General features: G+C 44.2%; 1 protein-coding gene across 2 annotated transcripts in view; it reads left to right on the forward strand.

Annotated features, from left to right (window-relative positions):
* The window catches only part of PPP2R5E (protein phosphatase 2 regulatory subunit B'epsilon), a 143,885-nt gene that overhangs the window by 70,735 nt on the left and 52,574 nt on the right, over positions 1-20,576 (forward strand). For both annotated transcript variants that reach the window (XM_004584489.4, XM_004584490.4), the window contains exon 3: positions 9,268-9,464. In XM_004584489.4, the coding sequence (XP_004584546.1) occupies positions 9,268-9,464 (197 nt within the window). The remainder of the gene's footprint in view (positions 1-9,267; positions 9,465-20,576) is intronic.

Consider the following 20,576-nt stretch of genomic DNA (forward strand, 5'->3'; position numbering starts at 1 on the left):
TGGGCTCAGGCACTTGGGCTGCCTTCTACTGCTTTTCCAGCCACATTAGCCAGGAGTTGGCATCAACATTCTGGACTTGAACTGGCACTCCTGTAGCATGCTGACACAAGATGCTGGCATCGCGGTTGGCAACTCAGCATCACTGTATCATAACAGCAGTCCTGAATTTTGCTTTTTAAAGGATAGCTTATGTTTTATTTTGAGATTGTCTTGTTAAAATGTTCTTTTCTGTTTTTGAAACTACAGTGTTTTTGAAATTAAATGGTGGCTAGTTCTTGAAAAATTTAAAGCGTTTTTTAATTATTAGACAGGTGGAGACAGCTGCCATCATCCCCTGGCTTCCTCCCTCAGATACCTGTAACGGCTGGGCAGGTCTCCCATAGGTGACAGGCACCTGAACAGCCAGTGGCTTGGTAGAAAGCTGGAACCAGAAGTGGAGGCGGGGGTTCGCAGCTGGCGTGGGGGCAGTGCAGATTTCTTAACTGTTGGGTGGAACCCAGTTCCCAAGGGCTGTCAGTCTGTCCTTCTCTTCTTTAATGTGTTTATTTAGAGAAAGATCAGCTACCAAAAAAAAAAAACCAAAAACAAAATCCTCAGCAGAAGGACCTTCCAGCATGGATTCTTGCAGCCCTGTTTTGGGTGTAGCTCTAGGAATTCCGAGTATTCACTAGACCCTGGGCTCCTTTGCTCCTTCTGTCTCTAGGCCTGGAAATGAGCCCTGAGGGAGCGAATCAGTGATAGAGGTGTCACCCGGGGTTTGGGAGCTTCTGTGCTGTGGTGAGCCTGTGGCAGGAAAGTGATTTGCACCTGAGTTGGATCACTTTTAGAATATTTTACTTCTTGTGCTGACAAGCTTCACCGATGCCAGTATTGCAGGTTTATTGGCTTTAGAAGAACATGTGAGATAGCTAATGAAGTGTTGGGAACAGAACACTCCGCAGCGTGTGTTTGAGTACACACACACGTGTGTGTTTTCCCTCTTGTTCTTCTGGTTGAACACAGGGTCAGAATGCCATGAGAAGTCTGAATCTTGCGACTTTGCAGCTGAGGCCACGTTGGTCTGTAACAGTGATGGTTACCTCTCAGCTTTGTTCATGAGAGCACAGGTTTGTACCCTTGTGGGAAAGGGGAAGTGGTACGCTCCAGGAGAGTAAATACATGTTGACTGCCTAAGCTGGGAAGATAATGAAATGTTGTTATTATTTAAAACGTAATCTCTTGGTAGTTGTTCACTATTATATGGCTGACTTTATGTTGCTGGATGGGTTTAAAGTGTGGGTTTGATCTCTGTACCAAAAATGTATTTATTTGTATACTTGAGAGAGAAAAAGAGCTTCTGTTTGACAACTCCCTAAATGCCAGTTGCTGCTTCCTGGGATTAACCTGCTATGCTTTCTCTTGTTTACTGATAAGATAGCACCTGTTAAGTAACCATTCTACATTCCTTCCTTCTTCCGCTCTCCTACTGTTCCAGTCTCTGCTATCCACTGTTCTACTCTCAACTTCTGTGAGACCAACTTAAAAAACTGTATTTCTTAATTTTCATTTTATTTGGAAGGAAGAGAAAAAAATTAGAATCAGAGATGCATACACATGAACACACACAGAGAGGAGGGAGGGTGGGGAGAAGGGCAGGCAGGCAGGCTTCCATGTCTTGGTTTACTTCCAGTGTCTGCAGTAGCTGAGACTGGGCCAGACCAAAGCCAGTAGCCCACAGCTCAGTGTGGGTCTCCCATGTGGGTGACAGGGACCCAAGTTCTTGTTCAGTCATCTCTTGCCTCCCAGCCTGTGCCGTTAGCAAGAAGCCAAACAAAAAACAAATCAGCTTATTTTTTTTAAGATTTATTATTTATATTTATTGGAAAGGTGGATATATAGAGAGGAGGAGAGACAGAAACAAAGATCTTCCGTCCGATGATTCACTCCCCACGTGAGCGCAACAGCTGGAGCTCAGCCAATCTGAAGCCGGGAGCCAGGAGCTCTTCCGGGTCTCCCACGGCCGGTGCATGGTCCCAAGATTTTGGGCCGCCCTCGACTGCTTTCCGAGGCCACAAGCAGGGAGGTGGATGGGAAGCAGGGCCGCCGGGATTAGAATGGAGACCATATGGCATCCCAGCGCATGCAAGGCGAGGACTTTAACCACTACGCTATCACACCGCACCCAAAATCAACTTATTCTTTAAAAAAAAAAAGTTACTAAAGCAAACTGACAGAGAGAGAGGGAGAGAGAGATTTTCCGTCTGTGTGTCACTCCCCACATGGCGGGGCCAGGCCAGAATGAGAAGGTAGAACCCCATCTGGTTCTTACTCTGTGGTGGCAGCAGCTCATGCACTTGCGGCACCTCTGCTGCCTCTGCAGAGAACAGGAAGTGAAGTAGCTGTAACTTGAACTGGCACTCCTAAATGGGATGCAAGTAGGCAGCTTAGCCCCTGGCATCACAGTGCAGGCCGCAACATTTTTCGATTTTTCATACCATTGTTTTCACATCACACTGCATTTGCGTTTGCTGTGCCTGCCTTATTTCACTTAACATGGTGACTTCTAGTTCTAGCCAGGTTGTGGCAAATGAGGGACTCGTCCTTTATTGCTGCTGAATAATAGTGTTCTTTACTGTGCTGAACCTCCTTGCTTTCCCCAGGGGCTGGAAGTTACATTCCTTGTGTATTGTTCCGCCCTGTTCTCGCAGGGACTGTAGTAAGTTACATTCTTACCTGCAGTGGGCAGAGTTGTCTCTTCTTGTCCTTGCTTGTATCAGGCATGTTCTTTTGCCCTTTGGATAATGGCCATCTCTATAGTTGTGAGATGTCTGGTGGTCTCTGATTATTTTTGTTTGTTTGATGAATCCCATTCTAACCCCAAATATTCCCACCTGTTCCCCTGTCCTGAAGTCTGAGCACCTGTTTCTTTATCTGAAACACTGGATATGACTCCTGACCACTCAGGATATTCTGAGGATGCTGTCTGTCAGGAGTGTAGCATGGTGCTTCCCACTGGTGATGGTCACTGTCACTGGCGTTCTTTTTTTTTTAATTTATTTGTATGAAAAGTCAGATATACAGAGAGTAGTAGAGACAGAAAAGAACATCTTTCATCCGCTTATTCACTTCCCACGTGGCCGCAACGGCCAGAGCTGAGCTGATCCAAAACCAGAAGCCAGGAGTCTTCTGGAACCTCCTGGAGCCTCCTGGAACCTCCAGACCCAATGCCCATATGGGATCCTGCACATGTAAGGCAAGGACTTTAACCGCTAGGCTACCGCACTGGGCCCTGTCACTGGCATTCTTCACATTGCAGTGCCGCTGGCCTCCACTGTCCAGGTGTTTAATTAACATCCCTCCCCTTGATCGCATCCTTTGGATACCACTGTATGTTTGGCAGCCATTCTAAGAGACCTGTTTTGAACCTATTAAAAATGTGTGCTAATCATAAAGTGTCTTTCAAGCTTCTCAGTAGATTGGACAGAGGGCTCTGCTTTTACTCGTGTATACCCAACGTCAAGGATAAATACGTCACTTGTGTAGGAGTTTCTAGAGTCCTTGCCTTGCTCTAAATAAACAGAGAGAAGGAATTTCAAAGGTCGAGAAGTGTTTTACAGTTCTTACCTTCAAAAGTGCGGTTTTTGACTCTACCCACACATTGCAATCACCTGAGGAACTTCTGAGAAATAGAAACAGCAAATGTGGAGCCCCACAGCACAGTGTGGCCGCTAGCACTGCCCTCGCGAAGCCCACCGCGAAGCCTACCCCTAAACCCACCGCTAAACCCACCGCGAAGCCTGCCGCTAAACCCACCGCGAAGCCTGCCGCTAAACCCACCGCGAAGCCTGCCGCTAAACCCACCGCGAAGCCCACCACGAAACCCACCGCTAAACCCACTGCTAAACCCACTGCGAAACACCGCTAAACCAACCGCTAAGCCCACCGCTAAGCCCACCGCTAAACCCACCACTAAGCCCACCGCGAAACCCACCGCGAAGCCCACCGCGAAACCCACCGCTGTGAATGCAGCGGGAAAGCTGTTGCAAGGGTCGCTGCTTCTTACATGTTTTATCTAAGGAGTTTTGGGTTAGTTTATTATTTGCTTACATAGTTTAAAGTTGTTTTGTGTGATCACTGTGTTTTACTTAACCCCGTTTATAGGATAAGAACAGTGATTTTATAATTTGATTTTATTATAAAAGTTTATCTCCTTGTTTTGATTAGATGTGGTTGGTTATTTCTGTGATTTATTGAGCGCAAAAGCAATTTCTTATAGAAAGAGAGTTTCACTAATAAAAACAGGATTCAGTTTTTGGTTTTCTGAAATGTATGTGCTATAAAAGAATGCAGCCCATATTTGCATCCCCAAATAAGATGGGCCACAAAAATTTGGGCAAACCACATGGTAGACAATTAGGCATTTATTTCACCCCTGTGTGTGTTAGTGGGGCTTCTTTCAGTCTTTGAAGGCTGAAACTGCTTTGTATTTTAATGCTAAATTTCTCCTTAGAACTATGAAACGGTTTTCTTAGTTTTCCCTAAACTTGTGTATCTTATGGAAGTAAGCTTCCCATGGGTTTTGCTGGAGATTCTGAAGCGTTGTAGTGAGGGACCACTAGCATAGGTGGGTGGAAAGGGACAGTGGTCAGGGTGTGCTCACTGCCTGCGCTGTGCTTGGCCGGCCCCTCCCTCCCTCCCTTCCTCCCTCCCTCCCTCCCTTCCTCCCTCCCTCCCTTCCTCCCTCCCTCCCTCCCTTCCTCCCTCCCTTCCTCTCTCTTTTTCTCTCTCTGTTTTTATTTCTTTATCCCCCCCCCCCCCAATCTCTCTCTCTCTCTGCTGATCTGTCTGCCTGTCTTCATTTGTGGGTGAGAACTAGGGAAGTGCAAGTCAGAGGAGTGAAGGGAGACGTATCTCAGGATATTTTGAAGTGAAAAACAATTAATTTGGAAGGATTTTGTCTCAACTCTTTTGAATAGGAATACAGATATAATCTGTAAACATTCATTGAATAATATAAATATGTAGTCATAACAAATATGTGGTTTTAAATATCATGTAGCATTGTATTATATATATATATTACTCAGTAGGAGTTCAGATATTACACCTTAATTTCCAATAGAAACATATGGATAAAGTACAGAAATATTTATTCAGTACATTTCAGTCTTTATAGGCATATTAATAAGGTATTCACTTGCTTTTAAAAATATTTTAAAACCATTGTGCTTTTCTTTCTGTGATAGTATGGCTAATAAATACAGTGGCGTGTCCTTTCTTCATTTGGTTGGCATATTTGCAACTATGATTTCAGCATTCTAATTTTCAAAAACTTCAGATGATTAGGGTCCCAGACAACCCCAGAGACACCAGCCTCATTTTAAATTTCTTGTGCCTTTGTAACTTCTTTACTTTGCAAAGTCATGATGGAGCTGAACCCCAGGGGAAAGTGGGCCACTACTGGACCCATGGTCCTGTCCTCCAAACATTAGACAGAATAATGGAATCTATGACTCGGGAAGAGTGTAAATTAAGAAATAACAAACAACCAGCTTTTGGAACTGTTGTGAAGGTGAGGAGAAGTGTGTGTGTGTGTGTGAGAGAGAGAGAGAGAGAGAGAGGGAGAGAGAGAGAGAGAGAGATAGAGAGAGATGACTCATTGATTTGAAGACCTGGGAGAGGGACAGCAGTTACAATGTGTGTAGATCCTGGGTTTCTACCCTTTTTCTACCATTGAATTCTGTGTCTGTTTTTCCATTACATGTCACACTTAACCAATGCAGAGGTTGTTTGAGTGTGGACCCCCGTGTGGGGTTAGTCATTTCCCCGGTGTGCTGATGGTGATCCGTTGGGAGCAGAGGGTGGACAGTGTGGTGTGGCTGAGCTGGGCACGGCGTTGTTTTTGTTGTTGTGGAAGTGTTCTGGAAGGAGCTTTGGAGGATTCTTCTAGAACCGTGGCATTTGACCCAGTGTGGGAACTGAATCAGTTACTCTCCACTTGGAGTACGCTTTCACACCAGATGCATGAGTTGTGCTGATGACCTTCCCAGGGTTGCATCAGCACATAATTGATTCCTTGTTATTTCTGGTTATGATTCTGTGTGGCTCCTCTCCCCACAGCAGAGCTGCCTCACGCAGGCTGGAAGTTTGAAAGATACGGGACAGCAGCATCCACTGCCTGCTCTGGTTTGGATTCGAAGATACCTGCCAGCTTTCCCAATTTACTTTTATTTCTAAATGTTTGTAATTTTAGTATTTCTGCAGATTTAAGGTTTATTTCAGAATTATTCAGGTTTCCAAGTGACTGACTTGGGAGGTGGGTAAATTTGAGTTATTTAGATCTGGTGTTACTGCCCTGCCTGTGTGATATCTGTGTGTTGTTGTCATTTCTTTGTAGCCTAGTACCTGATCCTGTTATAGCTGTTGCTCAGACACTGTTCCTTCTCAGGTCCCTGGGTCATCCTACCTTCTCGTGTTTTACCTTTCCACAAGTCATTGGGACCCGGGGTACACAGCCAAGGAAGTTGGCGACACATGGCAGAGTACAGTAGTCCAGGGGCCAGACTCCTAGAGAGTTCATGGTTAGGTCTTCCTTGAGCATGAATAAACTTTATTTAATAAATTGTTTCTGTAGAGAAATTGCTTCTCAAATGGAATACCATCTTTTCATTTTGTTTTCCTTTTCCTTTTCTTTTCTGTTTTTTTTTTTTTTTTAAAGGTCATTCTTGACTGCTTTTCCCAGCTTAGTGGAAGGAAGTCGTTTTTATAAGAGCATGATCTGAACTAAAACAGTAAAGCATGGGCTTTTGCTGTCAGTGTGACTCTGGAAGGTTCTGCATGGTGCTTTCTGATGGGCATTCCTTAGGGTTTGCTCGTTTCTCGCTGCTTTCTGCTTGCTCTGCTCCCTGAGAGCAGCACTTCTCGCACCATTCACTGTGTAGATGTGACTTGGAGGGGCCCAGTCCAGGTGGCAGAGCCAACCTGCTTGGGTTTGACTCCTGTCTTCACTGCTTATTAGCTGTGTGACTGTGGGCAAGGAACTTGACCTCTCTGTATCTTGGTTTATCCCCCTATTAAAATGGAAATAGTATCTACTGCAGAGGGTTTTTCATAGGGGTTAAGTGGATGTGATCTGTGTAAATGCTTCTGATAGTTCCTAATTACTATACCCAGTGTGATTAGTAAATAGAAGTGCTTACTGTCACTCTGTCTGGCTGCTGGATAGCTTGCTGTTTGTGACATCGGTTAACACAAGTAACGAGTAAATTTTAAGTGCCTAACACTAAAATAACAATCTAAATGTTAACTGCTTGGGTGTTTTAATATATATGAATCTCTTGAGTATTATTGTGGTGACCACAGACATTTTCAGAGAAAAGGCCATCATTCTATAGATTGTCTTCATAAGTAACGTATGCTGAGTTAAGGAGGAATCCATTAGGTAGGTGGTCTGACTTTTTTTGGCTTAGTAAAAATTACTGTATCAAAACTTTGAAACTTTTAGCCTTGAACTAATATTACCTTAATACTTTTTTTGTTCCTTTGCAGCATCACAAGCTCATTGAGCCTTCGAGGTATGGGGTCTGATTCAGAGCCCAGAAGATCTCAGTGATAGCTGTGATGGCCCAGTGTGTGTGTTAGACATACCTAAGGATTGTCATGTTCACAAGCAGCATTGTTTAGGTTTTGCTTGCTGTTTTAAGGACCCAAAGCAAGTAGCATCCAAGAGGAAGCCTGCTCTGACTAAGTTTAGTTCATATAGTCTAAGGTTATGTGCCTGAAAGTGGATTAAATTTAGGTATTTCACTTGATGCTAAATTCTGAACTGTTTGTGAGATACAGTAGGCTGGTTAGTAATTTCTAAATAGGGAATTGTTGGGATACCTTTAAAAATGTTATGTCTTATCCCCTAATATCTGGTGTAGAAATCCTATTTTCAGGTGTCCCATCCAGGCTTGCCTTGACATTATTTGGTGGGGGGGTCATTGGTGTAAGGAGGGGAAGGGGTGCGTGGAGAGGAGATGCTGTGAATACAAGGCTGGCCCTGACACTCTTCTGCTAGGACTGCTGGTGGCTGGCAGGTGGGTGCTTTGTGGGCTGATGCCCACCAAGGAGCGTGTGGCCACTATGACATGGCCGTAAAGCGTTTACTAGAAGACTAGTAATGCAAGTGACAGGCCAAATGCTTCAAAGTCCTTCTTGGGTAGGACAGAGGGGATGTAGGAGTATGGTTAGAGATCTGGGCTCTGTGCCCAGCGCCATAACTCATTCATTGTGGGCCTTCGATTATTGTCTCTAATTTTTTTTTTTTTTAAACAGGAGAATAATAATGGTACCTGCTTGCTTTGGAAGGGTGTTCTGAGGATTAATGAGTTCATCACCTTAGATGAAGGCAGAGCTTCTGTGGTCATAATTTTCATGGTCTCTCCAGGAAAAGCTCTGGTTTGGGAATAAAATAGTGGAAAGAAGGGAGGAGGGCAGTGGGCTGTGTGCAGCTTAGTTTGTGTATTTCAGGTTTCACTATAGATCACTTTCCTTGTTAGCTGGAGATTTTTTAACTAACCTAAAGTTTCTATGTGTTTGTTAAGACATGACTCCAAACCACATTTTGACCTGTTATTTGTGGGTAAAAGTACAGGTATCTATTCTGAGTGGTTTTCTCCCACCACGAAGGAAGAAGATGGGTCTGAAGACAGCTTAAGTTTAAGTGGATGTATTCTTTTCAAAAGAGTGATATTATTTCATTGTGTTGATTTTAGAAGTTTCTTTGACAAAGAAACTTCATAGAGATCAAACCAAACAAAGCAAAAATATAAACACACAACAATTGCCTTAAATACCAAAGATGTCAGCATGAAATTAAAATGAATTGACTGACATTTCTGCTTTGAAATATTTTAGCAAAACTGATTTAGAGCAACCCTGAAAAGCTTCTGGCTTCACCTTATAAGGGAAAGCTTGCCCTTTTTAAGTGTTCTGGATTTAAGGGTATTGACATTGGGCTCTTTCTGGTTAAAATTTGCTTCTGCTAGTCTAATGGCTGATGGGACTTGGGGCAATTTGTGGTTGTGGAGCAGTAAACCCAGGCTGTGGTGTTGTATAACGTAGTTCTCTCTGAAGTTATGGATATGGTACCCCTCCCTTCCATGTATAACTGTTAACAAAAACACTGTTGTCATGTGAATTCTGATTTTTTTTTTGAGCTTGCTTTTGAAGTAACGTTCACAGAGAATTCCTGTTACTGAGAAATTGATGACAGACTTACACCATTTCCTTTTTTTTTCTTAGACGTTCCATCCTCAGAGCAGCCTGAACTGTTCCTAAAGAAACTTCAACAGTGCTGTGTCATTTTTGACTTCATGGACACGCTATCTGATCTTAAAATGAAAGAATACAAGCGCTCCACTCTTAATGAACTGGTGGACTACATTACAATAAGCAGAGGCTGTTTGACAGAGCAGACTTACCCTGAAGTAGTTAGAATGGTGAGTTTCTTTTTCGCCGCGGACACTCTTAAGCGTCTTCCATAGCGACTCACAGGTGTATTTATTACAGAGAGAGGTCACCTCCACAAATGGGAGCCAACTTTCTGAGAGCTAAGTGAATGTAGTCGGCACAATACTAGAGTTTGAAGAGCATGATTTCTTGAGAATGAAATCCAGAACTTTCCCACTGCAACAATATTGAAGGATTCAGTGACATCAAAATGTGAAACCAAGATTGCCAGAGTGTTATTGGATTTCTGATTTTGGAAAAGGAAAAGACACAGGAAAATCAACAAAAGTCTTAGTTATATGTTTGAAAGATATTCAAGCCTGTCGGATGTCTTGACTTCTTTTTTCTCTCCTCCCTGTTCATTTTGGTATCAGAGATGGCATGATGCTTAATAAAATTGTGACTTGCTGAATCTAGTTAGGATCTCTCTTGACTTCATAGCTAACCGCTCTCTTGGTGCTCTCTTTGAAAGCAAGGCTGATGTCTTTTATGATTTTTCAGCAGTGGCTTAAACTTGGTTTGATCATCAGAAATTATGAGAAGAAACATTACTAGCACAGTGCAAGGAATTATGTTCTTATTGTGTCAGCAGATTATATTGGTTCTTCAGGAGCTGAGCCAAAATTGTGATTTTCTATTAATGTTTGTGGGAGGGTTGCCTTCCTTGGCATCCCAGAAGATCCCAGTAGAAAGAGCACATGTTACTACGGGGAGGGCTGGGACACGAAGGGTTGGTCAGTGATTGATGAATTAAGCCACAGAGATCTCACAGGGTCACTGCCACATTGAGAAGCCCACTGGAGTGTCTGGCACACTTGGTGCTGACCATCCAAATGGCTTTTCCACTTAGTTCTTGTCGTTTGTACTTAGCAAATGCAGAAAAGACACCTTGGGGATGGAGTCTAGTTACCTTGTGGATCTATGATTGCTGTGAGAACAGTGCCCAGCACACCCATCCCCCAGTTCCATGTTGTAATGGACATTATGCTTGTTGTTGAATTATGAGAAACTGCTTCCAGAATGTCTTATGTTCTTAACTGTTATCATCGTGACTGTAAGCACAGTGATACTGCCTGACTGGGCGTTTTGGCAATGTCTCACGACACTGTTGGTCGTCATAACCTGATGTGGCTGACTAACCCCCAGCATCTTGTGGCTAGTGGTCAGTTATGCTGCTGAACATCTTATAATGCACAGCACAGCCACCACGGTGAAGAATGATCTGGCCGCAAATGTCAGTCGTGTTGCTGTTGAGAAACCCGTTGCTCTCGAGTTTGCATGGTGTCTGAAACCATTAACCTGTTGTTGCAAGGATTTTCTCTAGTTTGCCTGCCTTCTGTAGAGCATAGTCCCTGGGTTTTAGCTTACCCTTGACCCCAGCCAACACACATATCTTCTCCTTAAAACTGTTTTTAAAAATATTCCTTTTTAAAAAAAATTATTGGATAGGCAGATAAGCAGAGAGAAGAAGAGACAGAGAGGGAGATCCTCCATCCGTTGGTTCACTCCCCAAGTGGTTGCAGTGGTTGCAGCCAAGCTGATCCGAAGCCAGGAGCCAGGTCTCCCATGCAGGTGCAGGGTCCCAAGGCCTCAGGCCATCCTGCATTGCCCTCCAGGCCCCAAGCAGGAGCTGGGTGGGAAATAGAGTATCCGGGATATGAATTGGTGCCTATATGGGATCTCAGTGGATGCAAGGCAAGGATTTTAGCCACTAGGCTATCACAGTAGGCCCACCTTATAACTTTTTTATGTTTTTTTTTTCTTTTTTTTAATCTCAGATTTATTTATTTATTTTGGATGGCTGAGCCACAGAAATTGGGAGAGGCATAGATACATCTTCAATCCTCTGTCACTCTGTAAATAATTGTAACAGAAAGAGTTGACCTGGCTGAAGCGTAGAGTCAGGAGCTCTGTCCTGGTTTCCCACATGGTTGGCAGGGCCCAAGAGTTGGGACCGTTTTCTGCTGCCTTTCCAGGCGCATTAACTGAAGCTGGCCAGGAAGCAGAGCAGCTGGGACTTGAGGCAGTGTGGTAGTATGCGATGCTAATGCCCTAACAGTGGCTTACCCGAGGGCACCCACTATGGTGGCCCTTTGTTTCATGGGAAGTTCATGAATAGATGAGCAGTTTCAAGCATCTAGATACATTGATGTGTGTGTGTGCATTGTGTAAGTATGTATCTAGTGACATGCTGTATATATTTTCTGTGCCTTGCATTTTTCATTTAACAGTATGTATATCAGTACATATAAGGCTGTCACATTCTTCAAGCTGTGTGGTAGTTCACTGCATGAATGTTGAGTGTCTTTGCATGATATCAGTTTGCTCTTGTGTGAAGGTATCCTTATAAGCTTTATTTATTTGTAAGCTTTTTTTTTTTCAGGTTCAGTGTTGTGAAAAAATTGAGAGTAAAGTCCAGAGATTCCCATATATTCCTGTCCCCCCACATGTACAGGCCCTGACGGTTAGTGTCCCCTACCAGTGTGGTTCCTTTATTATTGCTCATGAGGCTGCACTGACACGCCACTCCCTGCCAAATTCCACGGCTCACATTAAAGTTCACTCTTGATGTGTGCATTTCACAGTTTTGGACAAAAGTGCAATGACAAGTATCCACCGTCACCACTCAGAATGTTCTCACTGCCGTCAGAGCGCTCTGCGCTGTCTGCCCTGCCCTGCTGCCTGCCCATAACAGAGGACTTTTTCTTTATGTGAGAGAGATTTTTCATCAGCTGGTTCACTCGTCAAGTAGCCACAGTGCTCAGGACTGAAGCAGGAGCCTTCATCCGGGTCCCACGCGTGGCTGCCAGGGCCTCAGGTACTTAGCCTGTCTTGTGCCGCTTGTCTCAGCTCAGTGGTGCGGAGCTGGATCACAGAGCAGCCGGGACTCCCCCATATCTCACCTGCCTCTTGGGGGGCTCTCTAGAGATTAGGGATGTGCAGAAAGCTCTTAGAACAGTCCCTAACACATGGTAAGTCTTCAGTGAAGAATATTATATTTTGAAGATTTTGTTGATAGATACGTGCTCTTATACGGTATTTGTAGAACACACAGGTCTCGTCTGTGGGCTTAACTATGATCTTTCAGCTAGATGTGTTGTGTTTCTAAATCCTGTAATTTCAAGAGAAATCTGTTTCTTAAAGAGTTGCTATCCCCGAAGCTGGTGTTGCTGTGTAGCAGGTAAAGCTGCCACCTGTAACTGTGATGCTGACATCCCACATTAGCACTGGTTTGTGTCTCAGTTGCTCTGTTTCCAATCCAACTCCCTGCCAATGGCTTGGGAAAAGCAACAGATGATGGCCCGAGTTTTGCGGCTGCTTTTATCCATGGGGAGATCCTCGATCAAGTTCCTGGCTTTGGCCTCGCCTGTACTAGCCATTGCAGCCATCTGGGGAGTGGAACAGCAGTTAAAAAGTTACATTTTGGTTATCATCATCTACCCCTTTTGTTACTATAAAATGGCACTGTTAGGAATTAGTGAAGGAATGGTAGTGTTTTGAAAGACATTAATGAAGTGATTTCTGGGTAACGGCTTGCAATGTGGTGTGGTGTCAGTGTTAGGACCTGGAGTCTTTGATCCACACTCCTGGAACCTGTTCTATTTGGGTTGGTGAGAAAGAAAAGCAGAATAATCTAGATGTTGTGGAAACTGTTTTTTTAACATTTAAATGAAGTCTGAATGCCACTACAGACTGATGGAATTAATCAAGAAGACAGTTATGTGTAAACAAAATAAAACAAAATAGCATGTGTCATAAACCTGGGTAGAGCAGCATGAGGCAGTGGAAAGAGCTAGAGTGACTGTGGAAGTCACTGTTGCCATGTTTTCTTCACTTAGCTAGTCATGGTCGCTCTCTAGGCCTTGGCTTCCACAAGCACTGGGGAGGGCGTTACTGCCTCTCTCTCTCTCATCCTTCCATCTTTGCAAACGAGTTACTCTAATCAGCACAGTGCAAGAATTTAGAATGGGGTCCTCCTTTCTCCAGTTTTATGGCCACTGTCTAAAGGAGTGGAATCTATGGGAAGACAAGAATCAGGACTTGTGTCTTTCTTGCATAATTGCAAGAGGCAAAATTTGTCTGTGAGGCACGTTGTTATGTTGTGCTAATAGCATCTTTTTGGTTTTGTCACTATGTATTCACTTGAAAGTTTTCTTAAAATTTATGACTCTCCAATAATCATATACATTTTTATTGACTTGGTCTCAAACTTTTATATTTTTATGTTTGCGCAACTTCATTTAAAAGTGTTTCTTTTGAGAACATGTCAAGTGTGACATGAAATCTTGTTGGCAAAGACTTTGTTTTAGTTAATTCCAGGTTGTTGTTTATTAAGTATCTCTTAGTTTCAAACATAACATATTTTGGGGTAGGAAAAATTTACTTGCTTGAAAGGCAGAGATCCGAAAGAGAGAGAGGAAGAGACAGAAAAAGCGAGAAAGGGAGAGAGAGCGAGCGAGAGAGAGAGAGTGCGAGAGCAAGCAAGTTGTCTCATCTGCTGGTGTACTCTGAAAATGACCATAATGGTCAGGGCTAGACCAAAGCTGGGAGCCTGGAACACCATCCGAGTCTCCGGTTTGGGTGACGGGCCCAGACATTTGGGGGCATCTTTTGCTTCTTTCCCAGGCATATTAGCAGGGAACTGGATCAGAAGCTAAGCAGCTGGGAATTGAACTGGCACTCCAGTATGACATGGGTGTTATAAGCAGGAGCTTAATATGCGGCGCCCATAGTGTCAGCCAAGCTTTACATTTTGGTGATCAGAAAGTCTGGTTTAAGCTCAGTGTGTTACAGGGCTCGTGTGAACAGAACAAGATAATGTCACGTACATTAGTGGCAGTGTGTGCAAGGCATGCGTGAGCAGAGAGGAGGTGGGTAGGTGGGGTGCTCAAGGAGGGCATCACTGAGGGAGGAGACTCTCCACTAGGCATTAAAAAGTGAGCTTGTTTTTCCAGATGGCTGAAATAGAATCACATGGTAAAGCAGAAGTCTGCAACCCCCATGCTATGTATCTGGAAGCACCAGTGGTGCTGGTGTATGTGTGTGTGTGTATGTGTGTAGCAGAAAGAGTGTGTGTTGAAGTGCGCAAAGGTCAGTGTGGTGATGAGGGCCAGACGCCCAACAGACCTCATAGGCGTGGAAAGGCTTTGCAGTGAGAGAGTTACATGCTCCGATTTGTGTGTTTTCATTTGAGACTCAGAGAGACACAGAGCAGATCTAGCCCCCATCTGTTGACTTATTCCCCAAAGACCCACAACGGCTAGATGAGAAGTGGAGCAGTCTGGACATTGACCAGCGCCCACATGGATGCTGGCGTTGTAATGCCAGCTTTACCCGCTTTGCCATGATGCTGCTCCCCAGGGGATGACATTTGAAACTCTCGTAGGAGATAAAGTTGAAATCATTTGGCATTTATGTGAATGTTTGAAGTAAGAGAAGGGAAGGAGTGTTGGGTAGGCCCGTCATGCAGGTCATTTGTGAAGCTGCAGTGAGGACCGCACAGCGTTAGGGAGAGCAGGAGGAGCTGAGTTTTGGTATGTTAATCCTTCAGCTCCTACGGGAGAGTTGGAGCTGAGGGTTGGGAATTGGCAGCCTGGAAGTGGAGCACTGGAGAGAGGACAGTGGGAGCACTGCAGGTGATGGCTGAGGATTCCTGTGTTTCAGTGCAGTGGCAGAGGGCGGAGCAGGGCTTGCGGAAGTTGGGGTGCTGGCTGTAGATGATGACTACATGCACAGTGTTGGGTCAGCGGGCGCTCTGTCTGTGTCAGGGTACAGGCCTTTTGGCCTCCCTGTCATTTCACCGGTCACTTGTGTTACTCTTTGTATTTTGTCTTAAGATTTGGCTTCTTTGGATTTCAAAGATGGCTCCTCTCCCAGTCTCTGGCTGAATTTCTGCATACCTCAAATGGTAGGACATGTAATTTTCCAGGATTGAAATAGTTATAAGGTAAAATACATTGAAAGGATTTGTTGTTCCTTCTTTTTTTTCTACTGTAATCTTTCCTTGAACCCTTTATACGGTTTCCGGGCCACCATTAGCTTTGTTTTTTCCGCTCTCAGATTATAACCTGTCCTTGGTTATCTAAAAGCTTTCTCTTTTGTGTGCTCTTTCTCTTAAATCATAGCTCTAGATAGCCTCTTAATGGAATGATATGGTTTTATGGAAATTTATGAAACTACAATGAAAGGTTTAGAGTCTGTCCACCTATACATATATACTCTTTGTGCTTTTTTTTTTTTTAAAGATTTATTCATTTTATTACAGCCAGATATACACAGAGGAGGAGAGACAGAGAGGAAGATCTTCCGTCCGATGAGTCACTCCCCAAGTGAGCCGCAACGGGCTGATGCGCGCCGATCCGATGCCAGGAACCAGGAACCTCTTCCGGGTCTCCCACGCGGGTGCAGGGTCCCAATGCATTGGGCCCTCCTCGACTGCTTTCCCAGGCCACAAGCAGGGAGCTGGATGGGAAGTGGAGCTGCCGGAATTAGAACCGGCGCCCATATGGGATCCCAGGGCTTTCAAGGCGAGGACTTTAGCCGCTAGGCCACGCTGCTGGGCCCTCTTTGTGCTTTGTTAACTTCACTCCTTATTCTATTAGTTGAGGGACAGAGGGCTTCTTTTCATAAAATAGCAGAAGTCTGAAAATAGAGGCAGGCATTTAATCTAGCAGCTAAGATGCCGTTTAAGATATCGGTATCTGGGCTGGCACGATAGCCTAGTGGCTAAATCCTCGCCCTGTATCCACTGAGATCCCATATGGGTGCCTTTCGTATCCTGTCTGCTCTACTTCCCACCCAGCTCCTGCTCGTGGCCTGGGAAAGCAGTATAGGATGGTCTAATGCCTTTGGATCCTACACCCTAGTGGGAGACCGGAAGAAGTTCCTGGCTCGTGGCTTTAGATTGGTTTAACTCTGGCTTTTGGAGCCACTTGGGAAGTGAACCAGAAGCTGGAAGCTATTTCTCTTGGTCCTTCTCTCTGTAAATTTGCTTTTCTTAGAAAAGAAAAAAAGATTGGTGTCCTACATCAGGGTACCCTGGGTTTGATTGGTACATAGCTCCTATTCTGCTTTTCCCAGCTTCCTGCTAATGCACAGCCCCGGAGGCATGATGGCTTAAGCCATTTCCCACCGTTGGCACGGATGACCTGGATTGATCTCCTGGCTCTGTCGGGCCTCAGCTCAGCCCTGGCCATTTCCCTTGGGACTGGCAGTGTTCTCTGTCCCCTCAGAGAAAGGAAAAAAACCAAGTGACTGCCAGAGGGAAATAGAAAATTTCTATTTTTTCACATTCCTACATCTGATAAGGAATGTATTTGTACATCCTGGCTGGCTTTTGCCTAGGAGGTAGCTTTTTAGAGTCAAAGGAGATAAAGATGTAGGTAAGAGTTAGTAGCTAAAATGTCTTTGCAAGTGGATGGGGTGGGCTGCCTACAGGATTGGAATATGTGAAAAGGATATTTAATTGAATTCTTGAGATTAAGAGAAGAATTAGTTTTAAAATTGAATTTCTTGGTATTACAGGAAAGAATGTAAGGTTGTAATAGCGAAGTTTGAGGTCAGGAAGAATTGCTACTCAAGATTAGGAGTGGTTAATAATGTGTAGTTTGTCAGAATAGGGGAAAGTATGGCACTCATTTGGTCTAATTGCCATCTTCAACTACTCCTTTTTGGGTTTTGTGGCACAGTTGGTTTTAGCTTCTGCTTGGGACACTCGCAGCTCCTATGGGAATGCTCATTTGGGTCCTCTTTCCAAGGTATCTTATTACATGCAAATATTCCAAAATTTGAAAAATACTCCAAATTTGAAAAATGTGTGTTCAAGCATTGGGTAGGAGATACTCAGCCTGCCTTTGAACTATACCTTCTCTCCTTGCAGGTAAAATATTTGGGCAGCCTGACTTTGTAGAAAAAGGAGTTAGGTGGTTTTAACATTCTTCCACCTCTAAGGTAGACTCTCTTGTCCTTGGAAGCACGTAGTGTGTGTGCACCCTGGCCTTTTAGTTGTGCTGCCTGGGTTAGTGGTATGGACAGGCAGACCTTGACCCTGTCCCAACACCAGGTTAACTGTGACTCCTTGGGGCATCTCCACCCTCTAAGCTTAGTACTCTAACTTCAAAAGGTTGTTGTGAAAAGCAGATTCTAAAAAACAATGCTTAACACAGGGATAACTTTGTAAGATAGCCATGATCACTGTATAGTACTACACCTGACACCTCCTACCAAGTTAGGTGGATTCTTTAGCCTGGAGTAATACATTTTGCTGGCTAAAATGAAGTGAGTTACAGGCTTGAAATTTTTTTCTGTCTCATTAAGAAGTTTTTTTTTTTTTTTTTGACAGATTTTATGTATTTATTTGAAAGTGTTAACAGTTTGGGAGAGAAAAGTGGAAAGCTAGAGATCTTTCATCATGAGTTCACTCCTCAAATGGCCACAACAGTCCTAGCTGGGCAGGATTCATGGCAGGAGCCAAGAGTTTCATCCAGGTTTCCCACATGGGTGCATGGGCTCAAGCTCTGGGCCATCTGCTGCTTTCTCAAGTGCATTAGCACGGAGTGCATTGGAAGTGGAGCAGCTGGAACTCAAACTGGTGTCCATGTGGGATATGAGCGTTGCACGAAGCGTCTGAACTTGCTGTGTCACAATGCCATTCCCTGGCTGTTGATCTTTAACTTGTTCCCTGGAAAAGTCTTGAAGTCTTATTGTAAGACACTGTAAGTCAGCATGTGCTTGCTTTTATATATATATTTCCTTCCCTGCACACAAATTTTCCTAATATGCTTGCATATGCCGGTCCCCTCTACATTGATAACTTGCCGTTTCTGTCCTGTAAGCATGCTGGAGGAACAGGCCTTTTGCCACAGCTAGTCTCTACTGAAGTGCCAGTTCTAGTCCAGGCTACACCACTTGGACCTAGCTCCCTGTTAGTGGATCCTGGGAAGCAGGGGATGGCAGTCTGAGTACTTTAGTGCTTGCTGCCCAACTAGCTTTGGCCTCCCCAGCCCTGGCTGTTGTGGGCCTTTGGATAAGAAAACAGCAGATGAAAGATCTCTGTTGTCTTTCCCTCCCTGCCACAAGTGTCCTTCAAATCAATCAATCAATACATGTTTTAAAGGGGATTATTTCTTAGAACCCTGTCAGGAATTTTGGAGTGTTTCATTTTAATTTAAATGTGCTAAAATGAGATTTTGACTCAGGAATCTGCTGAGTTCCCAGAGTGCAATCCTCCTGGTTTAACTGATTTAAAGGTTGCTCAGAGTTTTCAGGATACTTAAAATTGTTTGACAGCTAGTCTAGCGCCAATGCATCCAATAATATGATTTCGCTGTAATGAGACTCCTGTGTCTCCAGCGCTGGCAGCAAAGTTTTGAAGGATAAGTTACAGTACTTGTATTTACGTTTTGGTTTCTCCTCTCTCTCACCTTTTAATTTCAGCTTCAGACTGAAAATGTGCTTTAGAGATATGAGCCATGCTTCTGGAAAGGTCTTCCAAGAAAATGGGCGGTACAGTGTTTGGGTGGTGTTGCCTGTGATCTGCCCAGATGGGTATTGGGGCATTCTAACCCTTCATGTGGTTTGCACAGTCTGTTTCTCTGCTTATATTAACTGACTCAGAAGGTGGTCGAGAAAATGCATGTCCTCTGGTGTGTAGTTCCCAGAGTCTGTGATGCTTGAGGCTTGCCTTTGGCGAAACAGTGGTGAGCAAGTTGTTTCTGGGAGGTAGTTGCTTCTGGCCGCTGACCAATACTTAAAACTGAGCTTGATTCAGTTGTAGGTGAAAACAAGAAGAAATATGCTATCCAGTGGCTTAAGAGGAAGTTGTTTCTGGACAGCGGGGAGAAGATAAGGGCCTTTGAGGGTACAATAACAATTACAGCGATGAATGGAAGGAGGCAGAAGTTGTGGAGCCCTGGAGAAGGGGAGGGTCCAGGAAGGAGCGTTGTCAGCAAGGATGTTTCCGAGTGAAACTAAGAATGTCTGAAATTATTGGGGATGTTGGAGAGCAAGTGTTTTTCTTTCTTTTTTTTTTTTTTTTTAAAGATTTGTTTATTTTTATTGGAAGGGCAGGTTTATAGAGAGAAGGAGAAATAAAGACTTACATCTGCTGGTTCAGGCGGCTGCAACAGTCAGAGCTGTGCCAATCCGAAACCCGGTACCAGGAGCTTCTTCTGGATCTCCCATGCAGTTGCAGGGTCCCAAGGCTTTGGACCATCCTCTGCTGCTTTTTCAAGCCTCAAGCAGGGAGCTGGATACCAATTGGACTAGCCGGGACACAAACTGGTGCCTATATGGGATGCTGGTGCTTGGAGGTGGAGGATCAGCTAGTTGAGCCATCAGCCCAGCTCTGCAGGTATACTTCTTGATAGGCAAGCTATTCATGACTTTTCTGGACCTTTCAGAAATATAGATACCATTAGGGAGTAGAGTTGAGCCCATAGTTGTAGGTGCTGGCTTTGAAGCACTGTGGAAGTTTGGAAGTAGTTGCTTTGAAACACTGTGGAATTGTCTTTTGTATAGAAGTTAAGGCATTTGTGAGAATAGGATAGAATACCCTATGGAATAATAAAGACCTCTTCCTTTTGAAGAACTTTGGATTTTTTCTTAAAAAAGCTACAAAAAGGTGCCAATTTCTCTTACCATGGAGGAAGTGCTAGATGTTTGGAACTTGTATTGTGCTGACTTTAATATCTAGGTGAGGAAAGTATGTAAGTTATCTTCTGGAAAGTGAGATTAATTTTTGAGAGGTAAAATGGTCAGAAAGCATTGATAATTGCGTGCATATTTTCAATGTGGACTGATTTCCTGGCTTGGGAGCCCCTTCTTGGTTTCCTCCTGTCCAGTCCCCTGCATCCCTTAGTGGGGGAGGCTGCTATTCCCCCCTCCCCCCTGCAACAACATCTCTTCCTGAGTCACCATGCAGCAGTTGTGTTGGGTAAGGAGTGGCCATCTGTGGCCAGAGGGTAATCAGCTGTGAGGTGTGCTGTAGTTAGTCCCCTGCTATCTCAGGGCTTGACGAATGAGGAGCACAGAGACACACAAATTCAGAGCAGGAAACCGGGACAGTTTGGATGGGGTCTGCTGGTTATTCCTCATGATTTCAA

The sequence above is a fragment of the Ochotona princeps genome, chromosome 26, assembly GCF_030435755.1.
Source record: "Ochotona princeps isolate mOchPri1 chromosome 26, mOchPri1.hap1, whole genome shotgun sequence".
Lineage (NCBI taxonomy): Eukaryota > Metazoa > Chordata > Mammalia > Lagomorpha > Ochotonidae > Ochotona > Ochotona princeps.